The following is a 20,804-nucleotide window of genomic DNA, read 5'->3' as shown; positions in this document are numbered from 1 at the left end:
GAAGCCTGCTTCTCCCTCTCCCACTCCCCCTGCTTGTGTTCCCTCTCGCTGTATCTCTCTGCCAAATAAATAAATAAAATCTTTACCAAAAAAAAAAAGAGGCTCCTCAGACTGCATCTCCAAGAGGCCTCTCTGGGTCCTGAGCACCCAGGCCGCTGCTGACCTACAGGGGCTGGGGAGCTGCAGGCCACAGCGAGGGTGCAGGGCCTACCTTTCTGCACCAATTGCCAAGTTCACCTCTGGAGCACTGGATGCTTTTTGCCCCCACCCACCTCCAAAATGAGGAAGGAGTTAGGAGCCCTGAGAGAAAGGCCAATTTCCCTGGAGAGCACCAGGCCCCTGTGCTTCCCTATTGCATCATTTTGGGGCTGCTCGATGACCTCTGCCAAGGTCAGTTTTCAGTGAGGACAGCATGCTGGGTAGGCTGAGCTGCAAAAGGCTGGCAGGCAGACAGGAACATCGGAGGAGACACAGCATCAGGAAGGAGAAAAACCAGTTTGCAGAGATGCTTCCGAGGTGTTTCGGTCAGAGCCACTCCCAGAGGCCACCAGACCCCAGAGGTCTTGAATGCAGCCAGCGTGGGCCCAAGTCCAGAGAGCTGGAGGAGGGCCAGGCACACTGGCAGTCCCAGAGGCTGAAATAGACAGCAAGATCAGGGAGATGGGATGGAGGCCTCAAAACTCAGGAAACACCGACAGCCTTTATAGCCACACTTCGTTTTTGGTAGTGATTTGCCAGTTATAGGAGAGTAAAGTGCAGCTTAAGTTCACATTTAACCCTAAAGTGGCCAGCCCCACAGGTTCAGGGAGTTTATATTGACATCCAGCCCTGGGCCAGCCGTTGCCAGTTCCTGAGGTTCTAAGACCATCTCTGCACACAAGAGAAAGTACACGAGAGGTGTTCTCAGACAGCGGTTCTCAAAGGGGGAGTGCTGGAGCATCAGCATCACGTGGGAACTTGTCAGAAATGCCCATTTCCTGGCCCTACCCCAGGCCGACGGAGGTAGAAATTCTGGGGGTGAGGCCCAGCCATCGGTGTTTTAACAAAACCTGGGTTTTAAATGCTGTTCTAGGGGCGCCTGGGTGGCTCAGTCGTTAAGCGTCTGCCTTTGGCTCGGGTCATGATCCCAGGGTCCTGGGATCGAGCCCCGCATTGGGCTCCCTGCTCGGCAGGAAGCCTGCTTCTCCCTCTCCCGCTCCCCCTGCTTGTGTTCCCTCTCTCGCTGTCAAATAAATTTTAAAAATCTTTAAAAAAAAAAATAAAATAAATGCTGTTCTAAGAGGACAGTCAGTATGGAATGAGTTTGGGGAGCAAAAGGAGGAAGTGATGTGACATTAGAAGGAAGGATCTGGACAGGTCAGGAGGCCCTATTGGGGGCTAAAAACAAAGGCTAACCGAAGGCGTATTAACAGCGTGGCTCAGCATCGGGTCTGTGAACTGGGGCACAGGAAACCCGAGTAGAGGCAGGACATAAAGGATGTGGGAGCTGGGGGCTGCTGGGAGCTTGAGTGAAGAGTGACTCGGTGAGCACGGTGTTGGAGGAAAATTCAGGAATATGTAGCGCAGAAGTAAGGAGGTGGGGTGTTCGGAGAGGCTGCCTCTCAGGGGCCGTGCCCCCCACGCCCAGCTCTTCCCGTGACTCTCCTACAAGTCCTGGACCCCTCTGGGCGGGAGAATGGGTAGAAGGGAGATGGCTTCCTGGTCCTAGTCTATGTACAGGGACAAGATGTACTTTTGGAGGACTGGCACCCCCTGTTAACAGGGCAGCTCTTTTGTAAAGAGCTCAGACGTGGAACCTCCCACCTGAGGGGTTATCTTGAGAGAACAGGGTTTGGAGTCCGCCAAGAACAGAGCAGACCATGGCTCAGAAGGGATTTCCTCACCCTGTGGGCGACAGCCAAGAGGCTGACGAATGACACTTCCCGAGAAGCCACTGCCGGGAGCTGAACGTATCCTGTCTGGAGAGAGAGGCCTGGGGCTGGGGAGACTACTTCAGTCCCTCCCTCTGCCACAAGGCCCTGGGCAGAGAAACCCCGAGCTCCAGTTGCCTCTTCTGTAACATAAGGAGCGAGGTCTCCTCGGCTTCCAAGGGCCCTTCAGTGCCCCGGTGTACTATGAGACTGGAGGGAGTAGGGGATAGAGCCCCAAGCGACCGCAGCAGTCACTGCGGAGGGACCCGAACAGGCTCCTGGGTAGCTGCCGTGCCCCGGTTTGCTGGCAGAGAGAAGGTCAAGACCTGGGTCCTGCACGAATGGGCCTGGACCCAGACGTGCCCCTGTGCCTCGGCCCCAGCAAGTGGTGGCGCTGTGCTCTCTGAGCCGGGGACAGGAGCACCGACACTGGGATAGCAACTCACAGGCCTCACACGGGCCTCAGGCCAGACTTTGTCTCCGCAGTCCCGTCTCTGCCCGTGGGATCTGAACTGGGAGCCTTTGGCCTCTCGGCTCTGCCCCTTGGATGACTCATCAGCCTGCTCGTCCCAACTCCGAGCATTTGTGTGCTGTCTTCCCGTCGCGTCCTCAGAAAGGCAGCGGAGCCGAGGCCTCTTAGCCTTATGCTGGGGAGGTGGCGGGCGATGTAAAGCAGGACATCGCTCTCCTTTATTCCGTTCGGCCATTTCTTTCCCTAGTGCCCGTTGTCTCTCCTTTTTCTGAGACAGTCAGGGCTGACATGATGGTCAGGATGCTTGGGGAACGGGGGGCCCTGGGAAGCTATGTCAGAGGGCTGAAAGGTAAGAATGGGTACTGATAGGTCAGCCAGGAGCCCCAAGTTCGAAATCCTGTCGCACAACTGCAGGGACGAGAATGTCCTTTCTTCCTGGAGCCCTTGCATGCAAAGGGCAGCGGAGTCTGAATTCAGAACCAGAAGTCCTCAATTCTCTTCCTGTCTGCGCCCACTGACATCTAAAGGCCTTCCTGCTGCTTGCCCTAAATAACTGATCTCTACAATAGGCCCCAGGCCCCCTGGTTCTGACCTCTCCTGGGGATGCCAGTGTAGACGAGGACCTCCGAAATGAGCTTTCAGGCTAACAGGTGTGATAACAGGGGTTGGCAGCTTTACGAAAACGGAAGTGACCTTTTGCGGACTCATTTTCAGGAACTCTGCTGACTCTCGTAAGCAGGCAGTAACGGCCGGCTCCCCTGATGGAGTACTTCCTTCAGTTTTCGAGTCAGTCTCCTCTTCCTACATGCTACATGAACGAAGGTCCTTTCAATGATGGTATGACAGCAGCCGTCCAGGGTGGTACCGGACGCAGAGCCATGCAAAGAGAGTGCCCTCTGAAAGAAGTTGAATTTCCCCTTAATTCCAAGAGGACAGTCTCAGATAGTTCTAGAAGGGATGGTGGGGCAGTCAGTCTCCAAGCCTTCAGGATCCTTTCCTTCCGGGTCACTTCCTCCTCTGGGCTGAGCACTTGCATTCTTTGTAGTGGCCATTCTAGACTCCTCTTTCCTCTCCCACTAGTTTGAGGATGGACACATCTAATAGTGCAAATACTGTCCACAAAAAGTCCACCGCTCGCCATCACTTCCCCGCCACACTACAGGTATGTCAAGTTGGGGGCTTGTAGTCTATTTTGGTTGTTACTTGCAAGGGGTATATCTAGTTCAATGGGGGACATTAGCTTATTACTTCACACTGACTAGAGAGAAGTATCTCTAGAAAAGAATGGCATACCAGGCTACCCTTCTGATCACCACAAAGAGGCTTAAAAAAACAGCTGGGAATGATGGAAACACCATTAATTAAGGATACTCAACTTTTCTGCCTAATTAATTTTCTTTTTAAAATAACTAGCTGAGGGGCACCTAGGTGGCTCAGTTGGTTAAGCGACTGCCTTCGGCTCAGGTCATGATCCCAGGGTCCTGGCATCAAGCCCCACATCATGCTCCCTGCTTGGCGGGAAGCCTGCTTCTTCCCCTCCCACTTCCCCTGCTTGTGTTCCCTCTCACGCTGTCTGTGTGTGTGTGTGTGTCAATTAAATAAATAAATAAAATCTTTAAAAAAAAATTTTTTTTAAATAACTAGCTGAGGGAAGCCTGGGTGGCTCAGTCAGTTAAGCGTCTGCCTTCGGCTCAGGTCATGATCCCGGGGTCCTGGGATTGAGTCCCACATTAGGTTCCTTGATTGGCAGGAAGCCGGCTTCTCCCTCTCCCTGCCGCTCCCCCTGCTTGTGCACGCACGCTCTCTCTCTGGCAAATAAATAAATAAAATCTTTAAAAAAAACTAGCTGAAAGATGAAGGAAGAATGTTCCAAATGTTTATGGAACACCTACTGTGGCCCATCAGAGTGAGGCATGCTCACACCTCATTTGATCCTCACAGCAGCCAAGAGGATAGAATTATCATTTCCATTTTACAAACCTGAAAACAGGTGTAGAGGGGTCCCTTGATGGAAAAAATATCTGGAGATATCTATGCCAAAAAAGTGACCGCCATCTCTGGGTGCTTTAGTAACCGTGGAGTTTTGTTTCATGTTTAATATGAAACAACATTCCATGTCATTAAAAAAGTTAAATTTTATGAAATAATAAATATATCGAAGCCTTGGCCAACATCTTAAACTAGGATGTGACATAGCTATAAATCCATGTCCTCCAACTTCCCTGCCCTTGACATGACATTGCCTTCTCAGGAGATAATCCCTGAGGTCAATGGGGAAGGAAGAGAAAATACCAATATCACAAGACAGTTTCTGGGTGGCTCAGTCGGTTAAGCACGTCTGCCTTCCGCGCAGGTCATGATCCCAGGGTCCTGGGATCGAGCCCCGCATCGGGCTCCCTGCTCAGCAGAAAGCCTGCTTCTCCCTCTCCCGCTCCCCCTGTTTGTGTTCCCTCTCTCGCTGTGTCTCTCTCTGTGTCAAATAAATAAATAAAATCTTAAAAAAAAAAAAAAAAAAAAGACAGTTTCCATCTGACCTAGTTCTCACCGGGACCATCCCACTAGGCCACGGGCCTGACTCTGCCCTGACACTTCTGGATGTTCCCTCCTGCTATCCAATGTGCGCTGAGGCCACAAGGCCACGGGGCTCACCTTGCCATTCTCAGTACATCCGTTTACAAAACTTCCAGACTTTCCTGCACAGCATCCCAAGTGTATGGGGTTGTGGCTGAACAGCCATAAAAATGGGCTTCCCTTTAGGCCCTAGAGCAGTGTGGCACCAATTTGAAAACGTCTAGTCCACATGGTGAAAAGTCAAAAAAAAAAAAAAAAGGCCATTTACCATGGCCCTGGGATTTCTACAGAGAGACAAATCTGTGGCTGAAGGCCCAGACTGCTTCCTTCATCATTTCACTCTATATACCTCAGTGTTGAGAGGATCAGCAGGAGAGACATCAAGTGCTTGCAAGGTCCCTAGGTCTGTGATGGCATTCAGGCCTTCGCTTGCTGCTTGGAACTCTTTGAAAGAAAACACTGTGGTAGCGGGCACTGAGGGGAACAGCCACTGGAATGGGGGCACTTCTCCCAGGGCAAACACTGAATGCTCTCTTCCTGCTGGAGAATAAAGTTCCCTCAGCCCTGGGCTTGGTTGTTCATGTCGATAGAATGATAGCCATAGAAACTCTCTCCAGCTTAGTAATTCTCTCTAAGCTCCCTTCAGAGGACCTGAATACTCTTATTTTCCATCTTTCTTGAGAAAGAATGAGAGTAGGATTCATGGCCATCATGTGTTTGCTGAGCACCTGATACTTGAAGAACCTAGATCACCGAGGGTGGGGAAGCTGAGTAACCAGACAGATATAGAGATAGATGGATGAATAGATAACTATAGATAGATGATAGCTACATTTCCACTTTTATTGATCAAGTACTCATTGTGTATCAGTCTTGTGCTAGGCACTGAAGATACAATGCTGAACAAGAGAGACAGCTTAGATTCCTTTCTGTGAAGTAGGACACGAACCCCTCCCAAATTTCCTGTGGGTGACAAATTCCTATCATTGGTGCCTCAGAGTTTTATACTCTTTCGTCACCTCTAGGGTCAAGATCCACATGGTGACTTTCTTCAGACTGGAGATACTGGACAGGACTCCCTTCTCCTGTGGAGTTTCTGGTGTCTAAGAAGGCTTGACCGCCTGCTGAAGTTTCTCCTGCATACGCTACAAGTATACGGCTGCTCACCTGTGTGGGTTCTCTGGTGCTTAATAAGGTGGGAGTTCTGAATGAATCTTTTTCCACATTCATAACATTTAAAGGGCTTCTCTCCTGTGTGAATTCTTAGGTGTGTGTGTAGATTTGTATTGTGACTGAAGCTTTTTCCACACCATGAGCATCTGTATGGTTTTATTCCTTGGTGTGCCATTAAGTGCTTATTAAGATCTGAACTCCATCTAAACCTCTTATCACATTGTTGACATTTATAGGGCTTCTCTTCAGTGTGAATTCTCTGGTGCTTAATAAGGTCAGAGCTAACTCTGAAGCTTTTCTCACATTCCTGACACTTAAAAGGTTTCTCTCCTGCATGGCCTTTCCCTTGAAGATCCTTATGTTTTGGAAGCTCTTGTTTACAAGTTGAAAGTTTCTTTCTTTTCCTCCCTAGAAAAGCTCGGTGCCGTCTCCGTACCCTGCGTGTACCACCATGATTTTCTTTGCCTGTTGTTTTCTGGGCAACTTTCATTCTGGCCTTTCTTAATACTTTGCATCCTGATGCTTGTATTTCTAATGCAGAAAGAGATATAGGTTGGTCATTTCCAGTGTCATTTTTGAGCTTTAACCCTGTTGGAACAAACAGAAGAGTCAGCCGTCTGTGTCCCAGAACAAGAAAACTATAGGAATGGAGAGAAAAATCAATGATGATTGCCTTTAAAAAACACAGAATAAGTGATTTCTGGTCCAATATGGACAAAAGGGCACGGATGCATTTCCTCCTGATCCTCCCTGCTGGGCACAACAAGCCAATGAAAGAATGCAAGCCACAACCAACAGAGAATTCCAAAACATGGTAAGAAGAATGCAAAATGGTTTGGGATGCCAGGCCTAGCAGAGTAACACAGCAGGGTGTCCTACATCCCCAGAGCCGCCAGGAGAAGGCAACCCGAGCTAGCATCTTCCAACCCTCAACCTAGCAACACAAAGCTACCTAGACAGCCTTAGCTCTGAATGAGAAGCCTGCCAATATCAGAACCCCAGTTAAGAGACACCAAAGTGGGCAGGCGGAACGAGCAAGAGGCACCTAGCCACAGTGGCCTGGCCTAGGAAGCCTCTTCATCCCTGAGGGTCTGAGACTCCCCTTTCCCACTGAGAGGCACTCTGGCTTGTGTAAATACCTTCCTCACCCTCAGGCGATACCAGCAGGGACATATGGGAGCCCTAGCAGTACCACATAAACCAAGGAAACCACAATACCACCACAAAGGCTCTGAAAATTAAACTGTCACTAGAGGGGCGCCTGGGTGGCTCAGTCATTAAGTGTCTGCCTTCGGCTCAGGTCATGATCCCAGGGTCCTGGGATCGAGCCCCGCATTGGGCTCTCTGCTCAGCGGGAAGCCTGCTTCTCCCTCTCCCACTCCCCCTGCTTGTGTTCCTGTTCTTGTTGTGTCTCTCTCTGTCAAATAAATAAATAAAATCTTTAAAAAAAATAAAAAATAAAAAAATAAACTGTCACTAGAAGTATAACCCACGAAAGTAGGAAAGAACTATGTGCTAAACTAAAACAGGGTGACTGTTAAATTAAAATATTTAAAAAGGACCCAGACTCTTCTAAAATACTAGACAAAATATCAGGATACAATCAAAAATCATCCGTCAGGCCATGAAACAAAAAAAAAAAATCACAACTGGAGTGGAAAAAAGCAATCTAATAAAAATGGCATCAGACTGGAAGAAAAGACAACAGGAAGGGCGCCTGGGTGGCTCAGTCGTTGGGCGTCTGCCTTCAGCTCGGGTCATGGTCCCAGGGTCCTGGGACTGAGCCCCGCATCGGGCTCCCTGCTCGGCGGGAAGCCTGCTTCTCCCTCTCCCTCAGTCTGCCGCTCCCCCTGCTCGTGCTCTCTCTCTCTCTGACAAATAAATAAATAAAATCTTTTAAAAAAAAGAAAACAAGAAAGAAAATCAAATTCCAGGGGTGGCTAGCCGGCTCAGTCAGTGGAGCAGGTGACTCTTGATCTCAGGGTCGTGAGTTCAAGCCCCACATTGGGTGTAGAGATGACTAAAAAATAGAATTTGTAATAAATAAATAAATAAGAAAAAAAAGAAAATGAGATTACAATATATCAAAATATGTGGAATGCAGCTAAAGAAGTGCTCAGAGGACAAGATACAGCCCTAAGTGCTTACAATAGAAAAGGGAGAAGGTCTCAAATCAATAATCTAGTTTCTACTTCAATAAACCAGAGTAAAAAGCAAAATAAACCCAAAGCAAGTTAAAGAAAGGAAATAATAAAGCTCAGAGCAAAAGTCACAACTGAACAAAAAGCTTGTTCTTCAAAAAAATTAATAAAATTGATAAACCTCTATCACAACTGACAAAAATAAAAGGAGGGAAAATCCAAATCACCAGTATCAGGAAGGAAATTGGATACATCCCTACACATCCTGCAGCAACTAAAAGGATGGTAAGAGGGGCACCTGGGTGGCTCAGCCCGTTCATTTGACTCTTAATTTCGGCTCAGGTCATGACCTCAGGATCTTGAGATCAAGCCCTGCTTCAGGCTCTGCACTCAGCAGGCAGTCTGCTTCTCTCCCTTTCCCTCTCTCTCTGCCCCTCCCCCTGCTCACACACTCTCTAAAAAATAAATAAATCTTTAAAAAAGTAATAAAAATAAATAAAAGGATGATAAGATAATACTATAAGCAACCTTATGTTCATGACTTTTAAAAGTTAGGAAAAAATGGACCAATTCTTCAAAACCACAAACTAACAGAATTCAACCAACATGAAATAGATCATCTGAATAGCACTATCACCATTAAACAAATTGAATTCATAGTTTAAAAGCAAGTTAAAGAAAGGAAATAATAAAGCTCAGAGCAAAAGTCACAACTGAACAAAAATCCAAGTCCATATGGTGAGACTGCAGGATTCTACTAAATATTTAAAGAATTAACACCAATTTTACACACTCTCTTCCAGAAAGGAGGAGGAAATACTACCCAACTCATTTTATAAGGCCAGTATTACCCTGATAGCAAAATCATATAAAGACAATACTAAAAAAGAAAACTACTGGGGTGCCTCGTGGCTCAGGTGGTTAAGCAGCTGACTCTGGATTTTGGCTCAGGTCATGGTCCCAGAGTCCTGGGATTGAGCCCAATGTCAGGCTCTGCGCTCAGCAGGGAGTCTGCTTGGGGATCCTCTCTCCCTCTGTCCCTCCCCTCCCACCCTTGCTCATGCACCCATGTGCATGCTCTCTCTCTCTCTCTCTCTAAAATAAATAAATCGTTTTTTAAAAAAGAAAACTACAGACTAACATCTCCCATGAACTTAAATGTAGAAATACTCAACAACATACTGGCAAACAATGTAACCATATGTAAGAATTATACACCAGGATCAAGAAAGATTTACTGCAAGTATGCAAGGCTGATTCAACATTTGAAATCAATCAACGTAACGTACCATATCAACAAGCTTTGAAGATCATACACCTATCAAAAGACACAGGAAAGTGTTTCACAAATTCCATATCCATTCATGATAAGAACACTAAGTTAGGAATTATATTGACTCGATAATAGAGTATCAACAATAAAAAAACCATACTAACGTAAATAGGTAATGGTGAAAAACTTAACGTTTTCACGATAAAATTGGGACAAGGTAAGGATGTCTGCTCTTTCCACTCTTATTCAACATAGCAGGAAGTTGGAGCTACTGCAGTTACGGCATTAAAAAGAAATTAAAAGGCAGTGCAGATAATGTGATTATCTATGTGTAAAAATCTCAAGGAATCTACAAAAAAACCTCTTGGAAATAATAAGTGAGTTAGTAGGATCACAGAATACAAGATCAAAATACAAAATCAGGGGCGCCTGGGTAGCGGCTCAGTCGTTAAGCGTCTGCCTTTGGCTCAGGTCATGATCCCAGGGTCCTGGGATCGAGCCCCGCATCGGGCTCCCTGCTCGGCAGAAAGCCTGCTTCTCCCTCTCCTACTCCCCCTGCTTGTGTTCCCTTTCTCGCTATATCTCTCTCTGCCAAATAAATAAATAAAATCTTAAAAAAAAAAAAATACAAAATCAGTGGCATTCCTATGTAAAAAAACAATGAACACACAGAAACCAAAATTAAAAATAGTACCATTTACAAATGTTCCAGTGAAAATGAAATGCTTTGGCCTATATTTAGCAAAACACAGAGAGGATCTGTACACTGAAAATTACAAAAAGTTGATGAAAGAAATTAAAGAAGACCTAAATAAATAGACACACACTGTGTTCATTGATCAAAAAAATCAACATAGTAAAGACATCAATCCTCCTCAAACTAATACATAGGTTTAATGTCCTATCTAGCAAAATCCCAATAAAGTTTCTTGTAGACATAGATAAGCTTACTCTAAAATGGACATGGAAAGGCACAGGCCCTAGAAGAGCTAAAATAAAATTTTATCTTACAGAAAAGAATAAAGTGGGAAGAATCGGTCTACTTGACAGATAGTAAGGCTTTGATATTACAAAGCTACAGCAATCAAGACAGTGCAATATTGGCACAAACACAGAGCTCGATGGAGCAGAAGAGATGCACACAAATATACCCAACTACTCTTTGACAGAAGTGCGAAAACAATTCAGTGGAGAGGGCGCCTGGGTGGCTCAGTCGGTTAAGCGTCTGCCTGCCTTTGGTTCAGCTCATGATCCCAGGGTCCTGGAATGGAGTCCCCAGTTGGGCTCCTTGCTCAGCAGGGAGCTTGCTTCTCCCTCTGCCTCTGTTCCTCCCCCTGCTCCTGCGAGCTCTCTCTCTCTCAAATAAATAAAATCTTTAAAAAAACAAAAACAATTCAATGGAGGAAGGACAGCCTTTTCAAGAAATGGAGCTGAAGCAATTGGCTCTCCATAGGCCAAAAAATGAACCTCATCCTAAACTTCACACCTCATATAATAATTAACCCAAAATGGATCATGGACTTAAATACAAGACTATAAAACTTCTAGGAAAAAATAGCAGAAAATTTTAGGGATCTAGGGTTAGTCCAAGTTCTAGCCTTGACACCAAAAATACAATGTATAAAAGGAAAAAATGAAAAATTGGCCCTCATCAAAATGAAAACCTTTTACTCTGTGGAAGCCCACAGGAAGAGGATTAAAAAGACAATATACAGACTTGGAGAAACTATTTGCAATCGACATATTCGACAAAGCGCTAAAATCTATAATATGTAAGAAACTCTCAAAGAGTGCCTGGGTGGCTCAGTTGGTTAAGCGACTGCCTTCAGCTCAGGTCATGGTCCCGGAGTCCTGGGATCGAGTCCCACATCGGGCTTCCAGCTCAGCGGGAAGTCTGCTTCTCCTCTGACCCTCTCCCCTCTCATGCTGTTTCTCTCTCTCTCTCTCTCTCAAATAAATAAATAAATAAAATCTTTATAAAGAAACTCTCAAAACTCAACAGTTAAAAAACAATCCAGGGCGCCTGGGTGGCTCAGTTGGTTAGGCGACTGCCTTCGGCTCAGGTCATGATCCTGAAGTCCCGGGATCGAGTCCCTCATCGGGCTCCCTGCTCAGCGGGGAGTCTGCTTCTCCCTCTGACCCTCCCCCCATCTCATGCTCTCTCTATCTCATTCTCTCTCTCAAATAAATAAATAAAATCTTTAAAAAAAAAAAAAATCCAGTTAAGATGTGGGTGAAAGATATTTCACTGACAAGAAAATAGAGACGGCAAATAAGCGCATGAAAAGCTATAAAACATCACTGGCCATTAGGGAAACGCAAATCCAAATCACAACGCGGTAACACTACACGCCGATCCGAATGGCAAACATAAAATGGAGATAATATAAACACTGGCAAGGACATGGAGAAACTGGACCACTCATCCTTTGCTGCTGGGAATGTGGAATGGTACAGTCACTGTGGAAAACAGTTTGGCAAGTGTTCAGGAAATTAAACATGTAACTGCCATATGAACCAGCAACTGTACCCTTAAGGCATTTATTCCAGAGAAATGAAAACTTATCTCTACAAAAAATCCTGCACACAAATGCTCCTGATAGCTTCATTCACACTAGCCCAAAACTGAAGACAGCAAAGACCTCTTTTCAGTGGTGAATGGTTACACAAACTGTGGTCTCTCAACATCAGGGCATGCTACTCAGTATTAAAACAAACAAACAAACAAACAAACAACTATTGATACACACAACAATTCAGATCAATCTCCAAGGAATTATTCTGAATGAAAAAAGTTAATGCCAAAGGGTTACACATTTTACGGTTCTATTCATGTAACACTTTTGAAACGGCAAAATATCAGAAATGTAGAGCAGATCAGGGGTTGGCATGGGTCGGTGACGGGGTGAGGTATAGCGGACATGTGTGTGATGATAAAAGGGCAACAAGAAAGGTCCTTGCAGTAATATAACTGTCCAGTATCTTGCCTGCAGAGGTGAACATGCAAACCTACACTTGCAATAAAACTTTACAGAACTAGGGGCCCCTGGGTGGCTCAGTCAGTTAAGCCTCAGACTCTTGATTTCGGCTCAGGTCATGATCTCAGGGTCGTGAGATTGAGCCCTGCGTCGTGCTCCCCACTCAGTGGGGAGTCTGCTGGAGAATCTTTCCCTCCGCCCCTCCCCCGGCACACACTCTCTCTCTCTCGTCCTAAAATAAATAAAAAAAACTTTACTGAACTAATTACACACACAGACAAATAAAATGGAAAATATGAAGGTCAGAAGACTGTATCAATATCAATATCCTGGTTGTGACATTATATGATACTTTTTGCAAAAGTTATCATTGAGGGAAACTGGGTAACGTGTAGACGGGTTCTCTTTGTATGATACTTTAAATTTCCATGTGAATCTACAGTTATCTCAAGAAGTTCAGTAAGAAAAACCCAGGAGTAGAATCTTGGAGTGTTAATCCCCTGTAAAGGTCCTCATTAAGGAACATTTCTCTTCTTCCCGTGTATATACTTACCTGTAGGAGACTCTCCAAGACTGTCCTTGAACTCTTGGGGACCTTGGACCTATGGTTCTCTTCCTTGTTCTAAGCAGATTACTTCAGGTTTAGGGGCTAACAACAATGCTCTGAGTATAAAACCTTGAGGTCGTGGGCTGCCATCCTAATTCCAGACTCTTTTTCAGGAAGAGTGAATGACTCTTTCATTTACTCCGAATGTTTAAACGGGCAGAATCTTAGATTCAGCACCTTCTTTCTAGTCTACAGTGATTGTGGGTGGAGACGCAAGGAGGAAGGGGAGAAGGAAGCCTCAGGGGGGCACGTGGAATGGGAATCCAGTGCTACTGAAGCAGACAGGGTCAGGGACGACGGCAGCTTAGACGAGGCTGGTAAGAGCAGCAGACGGGGAGACATGCTGGTAAGTCAGGATCTATTCTGAATCATCTGGATATGCCTGGCCTTTCCCCCACACCATCAAGGTGAGACCCAAACAGCTACTGGAACACGGGGACTCTCCCACAGAAGATCGTCTTCCATAAACTGCGGCCAGATTACTCAACGTCTACACAAAGGAAAGGAAGAATCTTTACCTAGAGAGATGACAGTCTCATAGTTCTCCTGCATTACATCATTGTAAAGGATCTTCTGAGTAGGGTCCAGTAACTTCCATTCTTCCTCAGAAAAGGACACTGCCACATCTTCAAATGTCAACAGGCTCTAAAGAAGAGAATGGGTTTCAGTTCAGTACTTGCCACCACAGAAGCCTTCCTATCACTCATCTCTGAACTACACAGCAGGCCAGTCGCCGAAGAAGAGTATTAAGATTCGGGGGGGGGGGGGGGGAGGAGTAAGATGGCAGAAAAGGAAAAAGCCCGAAATCAGTAAACAGCGTGCGAGGGGCCTGGTCCCCACCGTGCCCAGCCTAGTCGCCTAGAGGTGAACATCCGGGGCTAACGTGCCTCAGAGCACCTGCCGAGCACTGTGGGTCATGGGCAGCAAAGAAAAGCACAGACAAGGCCAGGTGCAGGCTGCCTGAAAAAGCTGGGAAGTACAGCTCACCTGGAACTCAGGCAAGATGAGCTCAGATGCCATCTTCCAGTTTGGGGGGCTTTTCTGCTCAGAAAAGGCTAGAATCTGTTGAGCAGGCACAGCTGTGGATGGAAAAGAGCCAGAGAAAATGTCTCTCTTTTGTGTTTACAAATACCCTGAGCTGATTTCTAGAACACGGAACCTCAGGAGTCCTTCAGTAAGGATAGCTCACCTTCACAAGTGTATGTGTGGTGCCAGAGGTGGTCTTCTCATTGGAAATGAGAACCAAGTATCTACCACTCCAAAGAACTGGTTCCCCAGCTGGCTGTTTCCCCCCAGATTTCGTGAGAGAAATTAATGAAAGGAAATCCATTATTTTTTTTTTCCTCTCATAAAATAGTTTACCGGGCTAGGCAAGAACTAGAGGTGACTGAAAATGAAAGACTCAGGTCCTCCAGTGTAGCTGTTTCTGTCTTTTTTTTTTCCCCCCCTGGGGCACAATTCTCTCCCCCTTCTGCCATGACAACCCATGTCTGATCCCAGTTTCTTCTCTAACATAGAAGGGTGATGACCCCACCTGTCCCTAGTCCATCTTCTCTCCAGTTTCTAAGGAGCAAGGTCCATGGTGTGAATACCAGGGTTCTCTGGTTTGGACATGTGTGCACCCCAGGCTGACCCTCACCTTCACCCACCATTGGCCTATTGTCCTCGCACGTGAGAGACATCCTAACAACTGGCAAGGCTGGGCACCTGGAACATTCCCATGACATTCCAGCTGAACCGATTCCTATCACGGCGCCCAGGAGAAGAGAATTATTATGAAGCTCCTCACCTCTTTCATATACAGGCTGGGTTTCTTTGTGAGTATTCCAGCCCAGCTGTTCCTGTAGTACCCGGTATGTATTCCAACATTCTTTCTGGAACATACCCATTGGTTGGGGCTCTGCTGGCTTCCACTTAAAGCCTGGGGCCACTGCTGTTCCTCCCAAGGGCACTGCCTCCTTTCCCAGCTCATGGATTGTGACCTAGAAATAATCCCCATCCTCATTAGCACAGAACTTTTCGTTTGGGGGTGGTGGTGGAGGGATGAACAAGAGTAGAGCCCGGATTTGGGAAGTTGTGACATTCAAGGAAGTAATAAAAAAAACTAAAGAGATATTTTGCCACCATTTCCCCCACAAAGAACCATACACATCATCTGGGGCAATCAGCCACAGCTCAGGCCACTGGCAGGGTGGGGGCATGCTGCGTCCTGTCATGGTGCCCTCACTGGCTTGCACTCTTGCCTTGGACCCTTGCCTAAGGGCATTTTTAACTTCTCAGTTTTCGCTAAAACAGAAGGAGTTGAATAAAAAAAAAAGATTCCCAGGGACGCCTGGGTGGCTCAGTCGGTTAAGCACCTGCCTTCCGCTTAGGTCATGATCCCAGGGTCCTGGGATCGAGCCCTGCTTCGGGCTCCCTGCTCAGCAGGGGAGTCTGCCTCTCCCTCTGCCGCTCCCCCTGCTTGAGCTCTCTCTGACAAATAAATAAAATCTTTAAAAAACATAAAAATAAAAAAAGATCCCCAGCCAGTCAGATTTTCCAATCCTTCCACAGCCAGGGAAGGATTTCATGGAGAAAGGGGACGCAGCGGAGGAAAAACTGGAGGAAAGTTTGGACTCTCACTTCCTTCTATGTGATTCCATTGTAGTAAAACGCCAAAAACATACCCTGCCCTGTCCTCCTCAAAGTGGGCTCCTGAGGAAAGGAAGGGTGCTGCCATCTCCCAAGGGCATACCCTGGTTCCCCACTTCCCAGCAAGGCCAAGGGCAGACCACTAAGGGAGGGCAATGGAGGCTCTTTTCTTCTGGCCCAGAGATAGGCGCTCCCACTAGAGAGGGCCCTACCCCTCTTGGCACCCTGATTCTGTCCACTCCCCTCTTGGCAGTTTTCTTCTTTCCGTATCCTTGCTTCCTTTTTTCTTTCCATTTCTTCTCCTTGTAGTCTACCCAAAGTTGTCTGATTAATACTTCTGTTTGCTGCCCTCTCTCTCTTTTGATCTCTAAGTGCTGTGCATTTTTTTTTCAGATTGCGCCCCCCCCTTCCCCAACTCTGCCTTGCCTTTTATTTCTCTGTTTCTGAGAACTCAAGTCCTCTCTTCCTTGGCCACGCCAGCTGAGGCCCACCACCCCCAGTTTGCCCTGGCCCGAAAGAGGGCAAAATGCATTTCTCTTTTCCAAGGGCCAAGAAAGATGGCCAGGGACTCTGAAACCTGTCATCCAGTACGGCTGCACATCTGTGGCTTAAGATCCTGCCTGGCTGTCCCCAAGGAATGACAGAAGCGTGACCTACTCCACCTTGTTCCTCCACTGCCCCTCCCCACCCAGCCTGGATAATTCTACCTTTACCCTATTTCATTGTCCACAGAAAGGATCTCCTCACCTCATCACTTATTCCATCAGGTTCTCTCTGAAAGCGCTCTACCAGGGCCACAGCCTCTCTGATGCTCTGTGGACGGTACTTCCGCACCCAGTTCTGGGTCTCCCTGGGTAGAATAGTCAGGAACTGCTCTAGCACCAGCAGTTCCAAGATCTGCTCTTTCGAGTGGATTTCTGGCCTCAGCCACTGGTGGCATAATTCCTGAAGTTGGCTGACAGCCTCAAGTGGTCCAGGCGCTTCGTGATAATAGAAGCTCCGAAAGTGCTGGCGAGCGCTCTCAGGACCAAGACTGTCCGTTTGTGGGCTGGATTTCTTACTCTCACTGGAGCTCTCTTTCAGAGACCCCTCCGTCCCCCACAAAGCCTCCATGTGTGGGTACAAGCATGCATTCACCTCCAGATGTCTCATCATCATTTGCTCTAGGAACAGTTTTACTCCTATGTGTGACATCGTCCTGGTGCCACCTTTGACAACTGAGGCCTTTTCAGGTTTGGTATAAAACCAATGAGTGGATCTTCTCCCCAAGGGCACTGAGGGAGGGGAGAAAAAAAGTACATGTCAAGAAGAAAGCCACATGACACATATTTACTTGCTATTTATAGTTATCAGAGAAGAATGAACAGAAAAGAACCTGTCCAGTCGACCCTTTAAAATCAACTGCCAATCAGGCTCCCTGCTCAGCAGGGAGTCTGCTTCTCCCTCATCCTCCCCCATCTCATGCTCTCTCTCTCTGTCTCATTCTCTCTCTCAAATAAATAAATAAAATCTTAAAAATAAATAAAAATAAATAAAATAAAATAAAATCAACTGCCAAGTATTAGGACACTCACGATGACAGATTACTTCAGGACCTATACTTCTTTTTGTCACTCAGCTTTGAAACAAAGCACAGCTCAGAGAAGACAAATGTCAACTGATAACTTTCCTTTTTTTTTTTTCTTAAAGGTCGAGGAAAAGGTGGTGGATGAAAAAACTGTCGCCCACTCGCTAGAAGGAGCTTTGAGAATATCCAATATTTAATCTGCGTGCCTCCTGTCCCATCTTCACAAATAGGGCATGTCTGAGTTTCTCTAAATTTTAACAGATCTCGCCGTCTTTTGTCTTTAGTTAGGGGGAAACAACTACTTGCCCCTTCATCCTCTTAAGAAGACTGAAACCTTTACTTCATGGAACATTTGATAGTCTCCTTTCCATTGTAGTAATACCCGCAGGAGAACTGAGGCAACCACATCAGAAAACAAGTAAAGCAATTAGGGAAAAAAGTAACCTTATCCCTCTCAGCAAATACCCCCCAACTGGGCAACCAGATGTCAACATTTTGCGGGGGGGGGGGGTACTTTTTGGGAAGATTTTCAAGGGCACGGTGCAGATTTGTACCTGTGTATTAACTTTTTGCTTACTTTACTGGAAAGACAAGTTGGCCTTGCTTACCAAATACAACGTCAGCTTGTAAAAAATGAAAGAGAAAGGGTGATCATTGAGGGTCTTCTGAGACAGGAAGGGTCCTAGTAAAGGTAACCCTTCTCCTGACTTTACACTTCCTCAGGGGCACACAGATCTTTAAGTAAGGCTAAGGGTGGCCTTGAGAGGCTGCTTTCCCGAGGTATTCCAGCACAAACGGCAACAAAGTTCTTTTGAGGATGCCACGGGTATTCAGAGAAATGCCTGGTTCCTTGCAGCCTAGGCCGGCTCAGGAGGTATGCGGGCGCCTCCTCTCTTTCCATGTGGGCAGAAGCTAACGCCTTTGAAGCTGAAAGGCCCCTTTCTCCGGCGACCGGACCATCAGCCAGCGGAAACGGGGGAGTTTCGCCGGGTGCAGCGGGAGACACTGCTGCCCCCCCGCCCGCCGGCCCCCCGCGAATCCGCGACGCTTCCGGGCACTCCGCGGGCGGCCGGCCCCCGAAGGTGCCCGGGCAGCGTCCCCGGGCCGCACGTGCACCTGGGGGACAAAGGGGTTGCTGGCGGAGGCTGCACGGGGCGCTCGGAGCCCGCGCACCCGCCCGCCCGCGCCGCCGCGGGAGGCCGCCGGCTCCGCCCCCCGCCCCGCTCACCGCCCCGGGGGGCCGCCAGTGGCACGTGCGGCCCGCAGCGCCGGGGGCGCGCGCCACCAAATCCCGGGGGCGACGCGGCTTCTCCATTACCTCCGCCCAGCCCCGGCCTCCGCGGGCGCCACTTCCCTCTTCCTCGACTCGGCAGCAACGTCGCCACGCCTCCCCGCCGACCTGAGGAGCAAGCGCCCGGTTCCCGCGCCTCTGCGGGCCCGGCGAGGGCAGCTCCGAGCGCGGGAGCGCGGGGACGGGGGGGAGGCTTGGAGGACCGGTCCCCCACCTGATCCCTCTAGCTCCCCGAGACCGTACCCCGACTCGCCATTTTGGGGTCGCGGTCTGTGGACCTGGCCCAACCGGAAAAGAAAGAATGCGCTTCCGGCGGCTTCGTGACAGCCACGCCCAGCCCTCTCCGTCTCTCTACCTGTGGCGTCTGGGCGCAGCCCGGCGGGAGCCGTGCCGCAGCTCCTCTGCGTCCCGGGGACGCGGCCTTCTGCTCCGGCCCAGGCCGGGACGCGAACACGCCCTCCCCCAGGCCCGCTGGAGGCCCAGGGGAGCCCCGGAAGCCTCTAGTCGCCTGGGGGGCATGTAGCCCACCGACTCCAGGTGCCGCGATCTTGTGGCCCTTGACTTGCCAAGTGCAGATCGTTCGGGTCGCGTTCTGGCCCTTTCTACCGGGAACCCCCCAGTGAGGGCCGCCGCCCCTGAAAGTCGCCACTAGACTTGTCCCGAGCCTCCTGAGTTGTAGGACGTGACGTCCTCAGGGTCACAAGGATTGCCAGTGGCAGTTTTTAGACAAGAGTTGAGGTCTCTTGCTGCTATATCCCTTGCTTTTTCTTTTTTTTTTTAAAGATTTTATTTATTTATTTGATAGAGACACAGCGAGAGAGGGAACACAAACGGGGAGTGGGAGAGGGAGAAGCAGGCTTCCCGCTGAGCAGGGAGCCCGATGCGGGACTCGATCCCGGGACTCCAGGATCATGACCTGAGCCGAAGGCAGACGCTTAACGACTGAGCCACTCAGGCGCCCCTCCCTTGCTTTTTCTACTGCATTATGCCTCCCTGTGAGACAAGAACCTTGTTTCATCGCGTAACTCCTGTAATGCTCAGCAGAGTCTTCTGGATAAGTCATCTTTCTAGGAACCTGAGTATCTTGGGTTGTCAGCGTCTCCAAATTATCGGTGTTTACCTACTGTTGAGCCATTTGGATGAAAACTGTCCCTATGAATCAAAAGAGGAGAAACTGTGTGGCTCAGTAGGGCAGTGGGGGCGAAACTGACATGTTTCGGAAGTCCGTGCAAGAAACTACCCAGCAAGCAGAAAAGAGACCTGCTAGGCCTACGAGAAAAATAAACAGAGCACCTATCTGACTTTTTACATGCAAAAGCCGAGGAGACGCAAGTTAAGGTCAGTCTTCATTTGAAAAACACAGCTGTGGGCGCCTGCGTGGCTCAGTTGGTTAAGCGACTGCCTTCGGCTCAGGTCATGATCCTGGAGTCCCGGGATCAAGTCCCGCATCGGGCTCCCTGCTCGGCGGGGAGTCTGCTTCTCCCTCTCCCACTCCCCGTTTGTGTTCCCTCTCTCGCTGTGTCTTTCTCTGTCAAATAAATAAATAAAATCTTTAAAAAAAAGAAAAACACAGCTGCCCAAAAGCAAGCAAAAAGATGATGAGGGAGCAGAAGCTGAAGACTAAGCATAAGCTGACACCCTGCAACCTCCCCCAAACCCCCACTCTCGGTGGGACACGTGTGACATTCTTCCAGGGATCCCCCCACTACCTTAATGTTAATACCTTGCTAGAGGGGAAAAAACATTAACTTGACAATGGCAAGACCTCTGGTATCTTGTCGGTATCTAGGAGGTCGGTCATCTTTAGCATATGGAAGTTCTTTTGAAACCTCCCTTTTCCTTACTTTCCCCAACTCCTGAGTATAAAATCACCACTCAAGAACCCGGTTCAGCAGCTCTTTCTGCCCACAGGTCCTGTCCCCATGCTTTAGTAAACCACCATTTTTGCACCAAAGAGGTCTCAAGAATTCTTTCTTGGTCGTGGGCTCCGGACCTCACTCCACCAAACCTCACCTATACTCCAAAACTCCATCAAAGACAGTGCATTATCTGTGATATGTAACCCTAGTAAAGATGTTTACCTCACCGGAGAAAGGCTTTCAGAATCTTCCTTTCAAACCTCTGTTCCTGAGGTTAGGCATTTTTCAACCTAATGTTTTTTGACAATGAAGAAGTCAAGGCATTGTTACT

At 48.0% G+C, this 20,804-nt stretch overlaps 1 protein-coding gene across 5 annotated transcripts in view; it reads right to left on the bottom strand.

The window, feature by feature from the left end:
• Nucleotides 1–18,916, bottom strand: part of ZNF75D (zinc finger protein 75D) — a 48,828-nt gene extending 29,912 nt beyond the window's left edge. The window contains exons 1-6 of one of the 5 annotated variants that reach the window (XM_035008990.1): nucleotides 18,642–18,916; nucleotides 16,504–17,030; nucleotides 14,915–15,107; nucleotides 14,113–14,204; nucleotides 13,644–13,770; nucleotides 5,772–6,714 (exon numbers count right to left, since the gene is read on the bottom strand). In XM_035008990.1, coding sequence (XP_034864881.1) covers nucleotides 6,005–6,714; nucleotides 13,644–13,770; nucleotides 14,113–14,204; nucleotides 14,915–15,107; nucleotides 16,504–16,950 — 1,569 coding nt within the window. In that variant the 5' untranslated portion in view covers nucleotides 16,951–17,030; nucleotides 18,642–18,916 and the 3' untranslated portion in view covers nucleotides 5,772–6,004. Of the gene's footprint in view, nucleotides 1–5,771; nucleotides 6,715–13,643; nucleotides 13,771–14,112; nucleotides 14,205–14,914; nucleotides 15,108–16,503; nucleotides 17,031–18,641 lie in introns of those variants that run through there. The other 4 variants (XM_035008998.1, XM_035009026.1, XM_035009007.1 and 1 more) reach the window with 4 other exon arrangements.
• Between the last annotated feature and the right edge of the window lie 1,888 nt (nucleotides 18,917–20,804).

The sequence above is a fragment of the Mirounga leonina genome, unplaced genomic scaffold (genome assembly GCF_011800145.1).
Source record: "Mirounga leonina isolate KUSES-001 unplaced genomic scaffold, KU_Mleo_1.0 Mir_101664, whole genome shotgun sequence".
Taxonomy (NCBI): domain Eukaryota; kingdom Metazoa; phylum Chordata; class Mammalia; order Carnivora; family Phocidae; genus Mirounga; species Mirounga leonina.
Note: the sequence above shows the minus strand (reverse complement) of the source record. Positions and strands in the feature narration are given on the sequence as shown.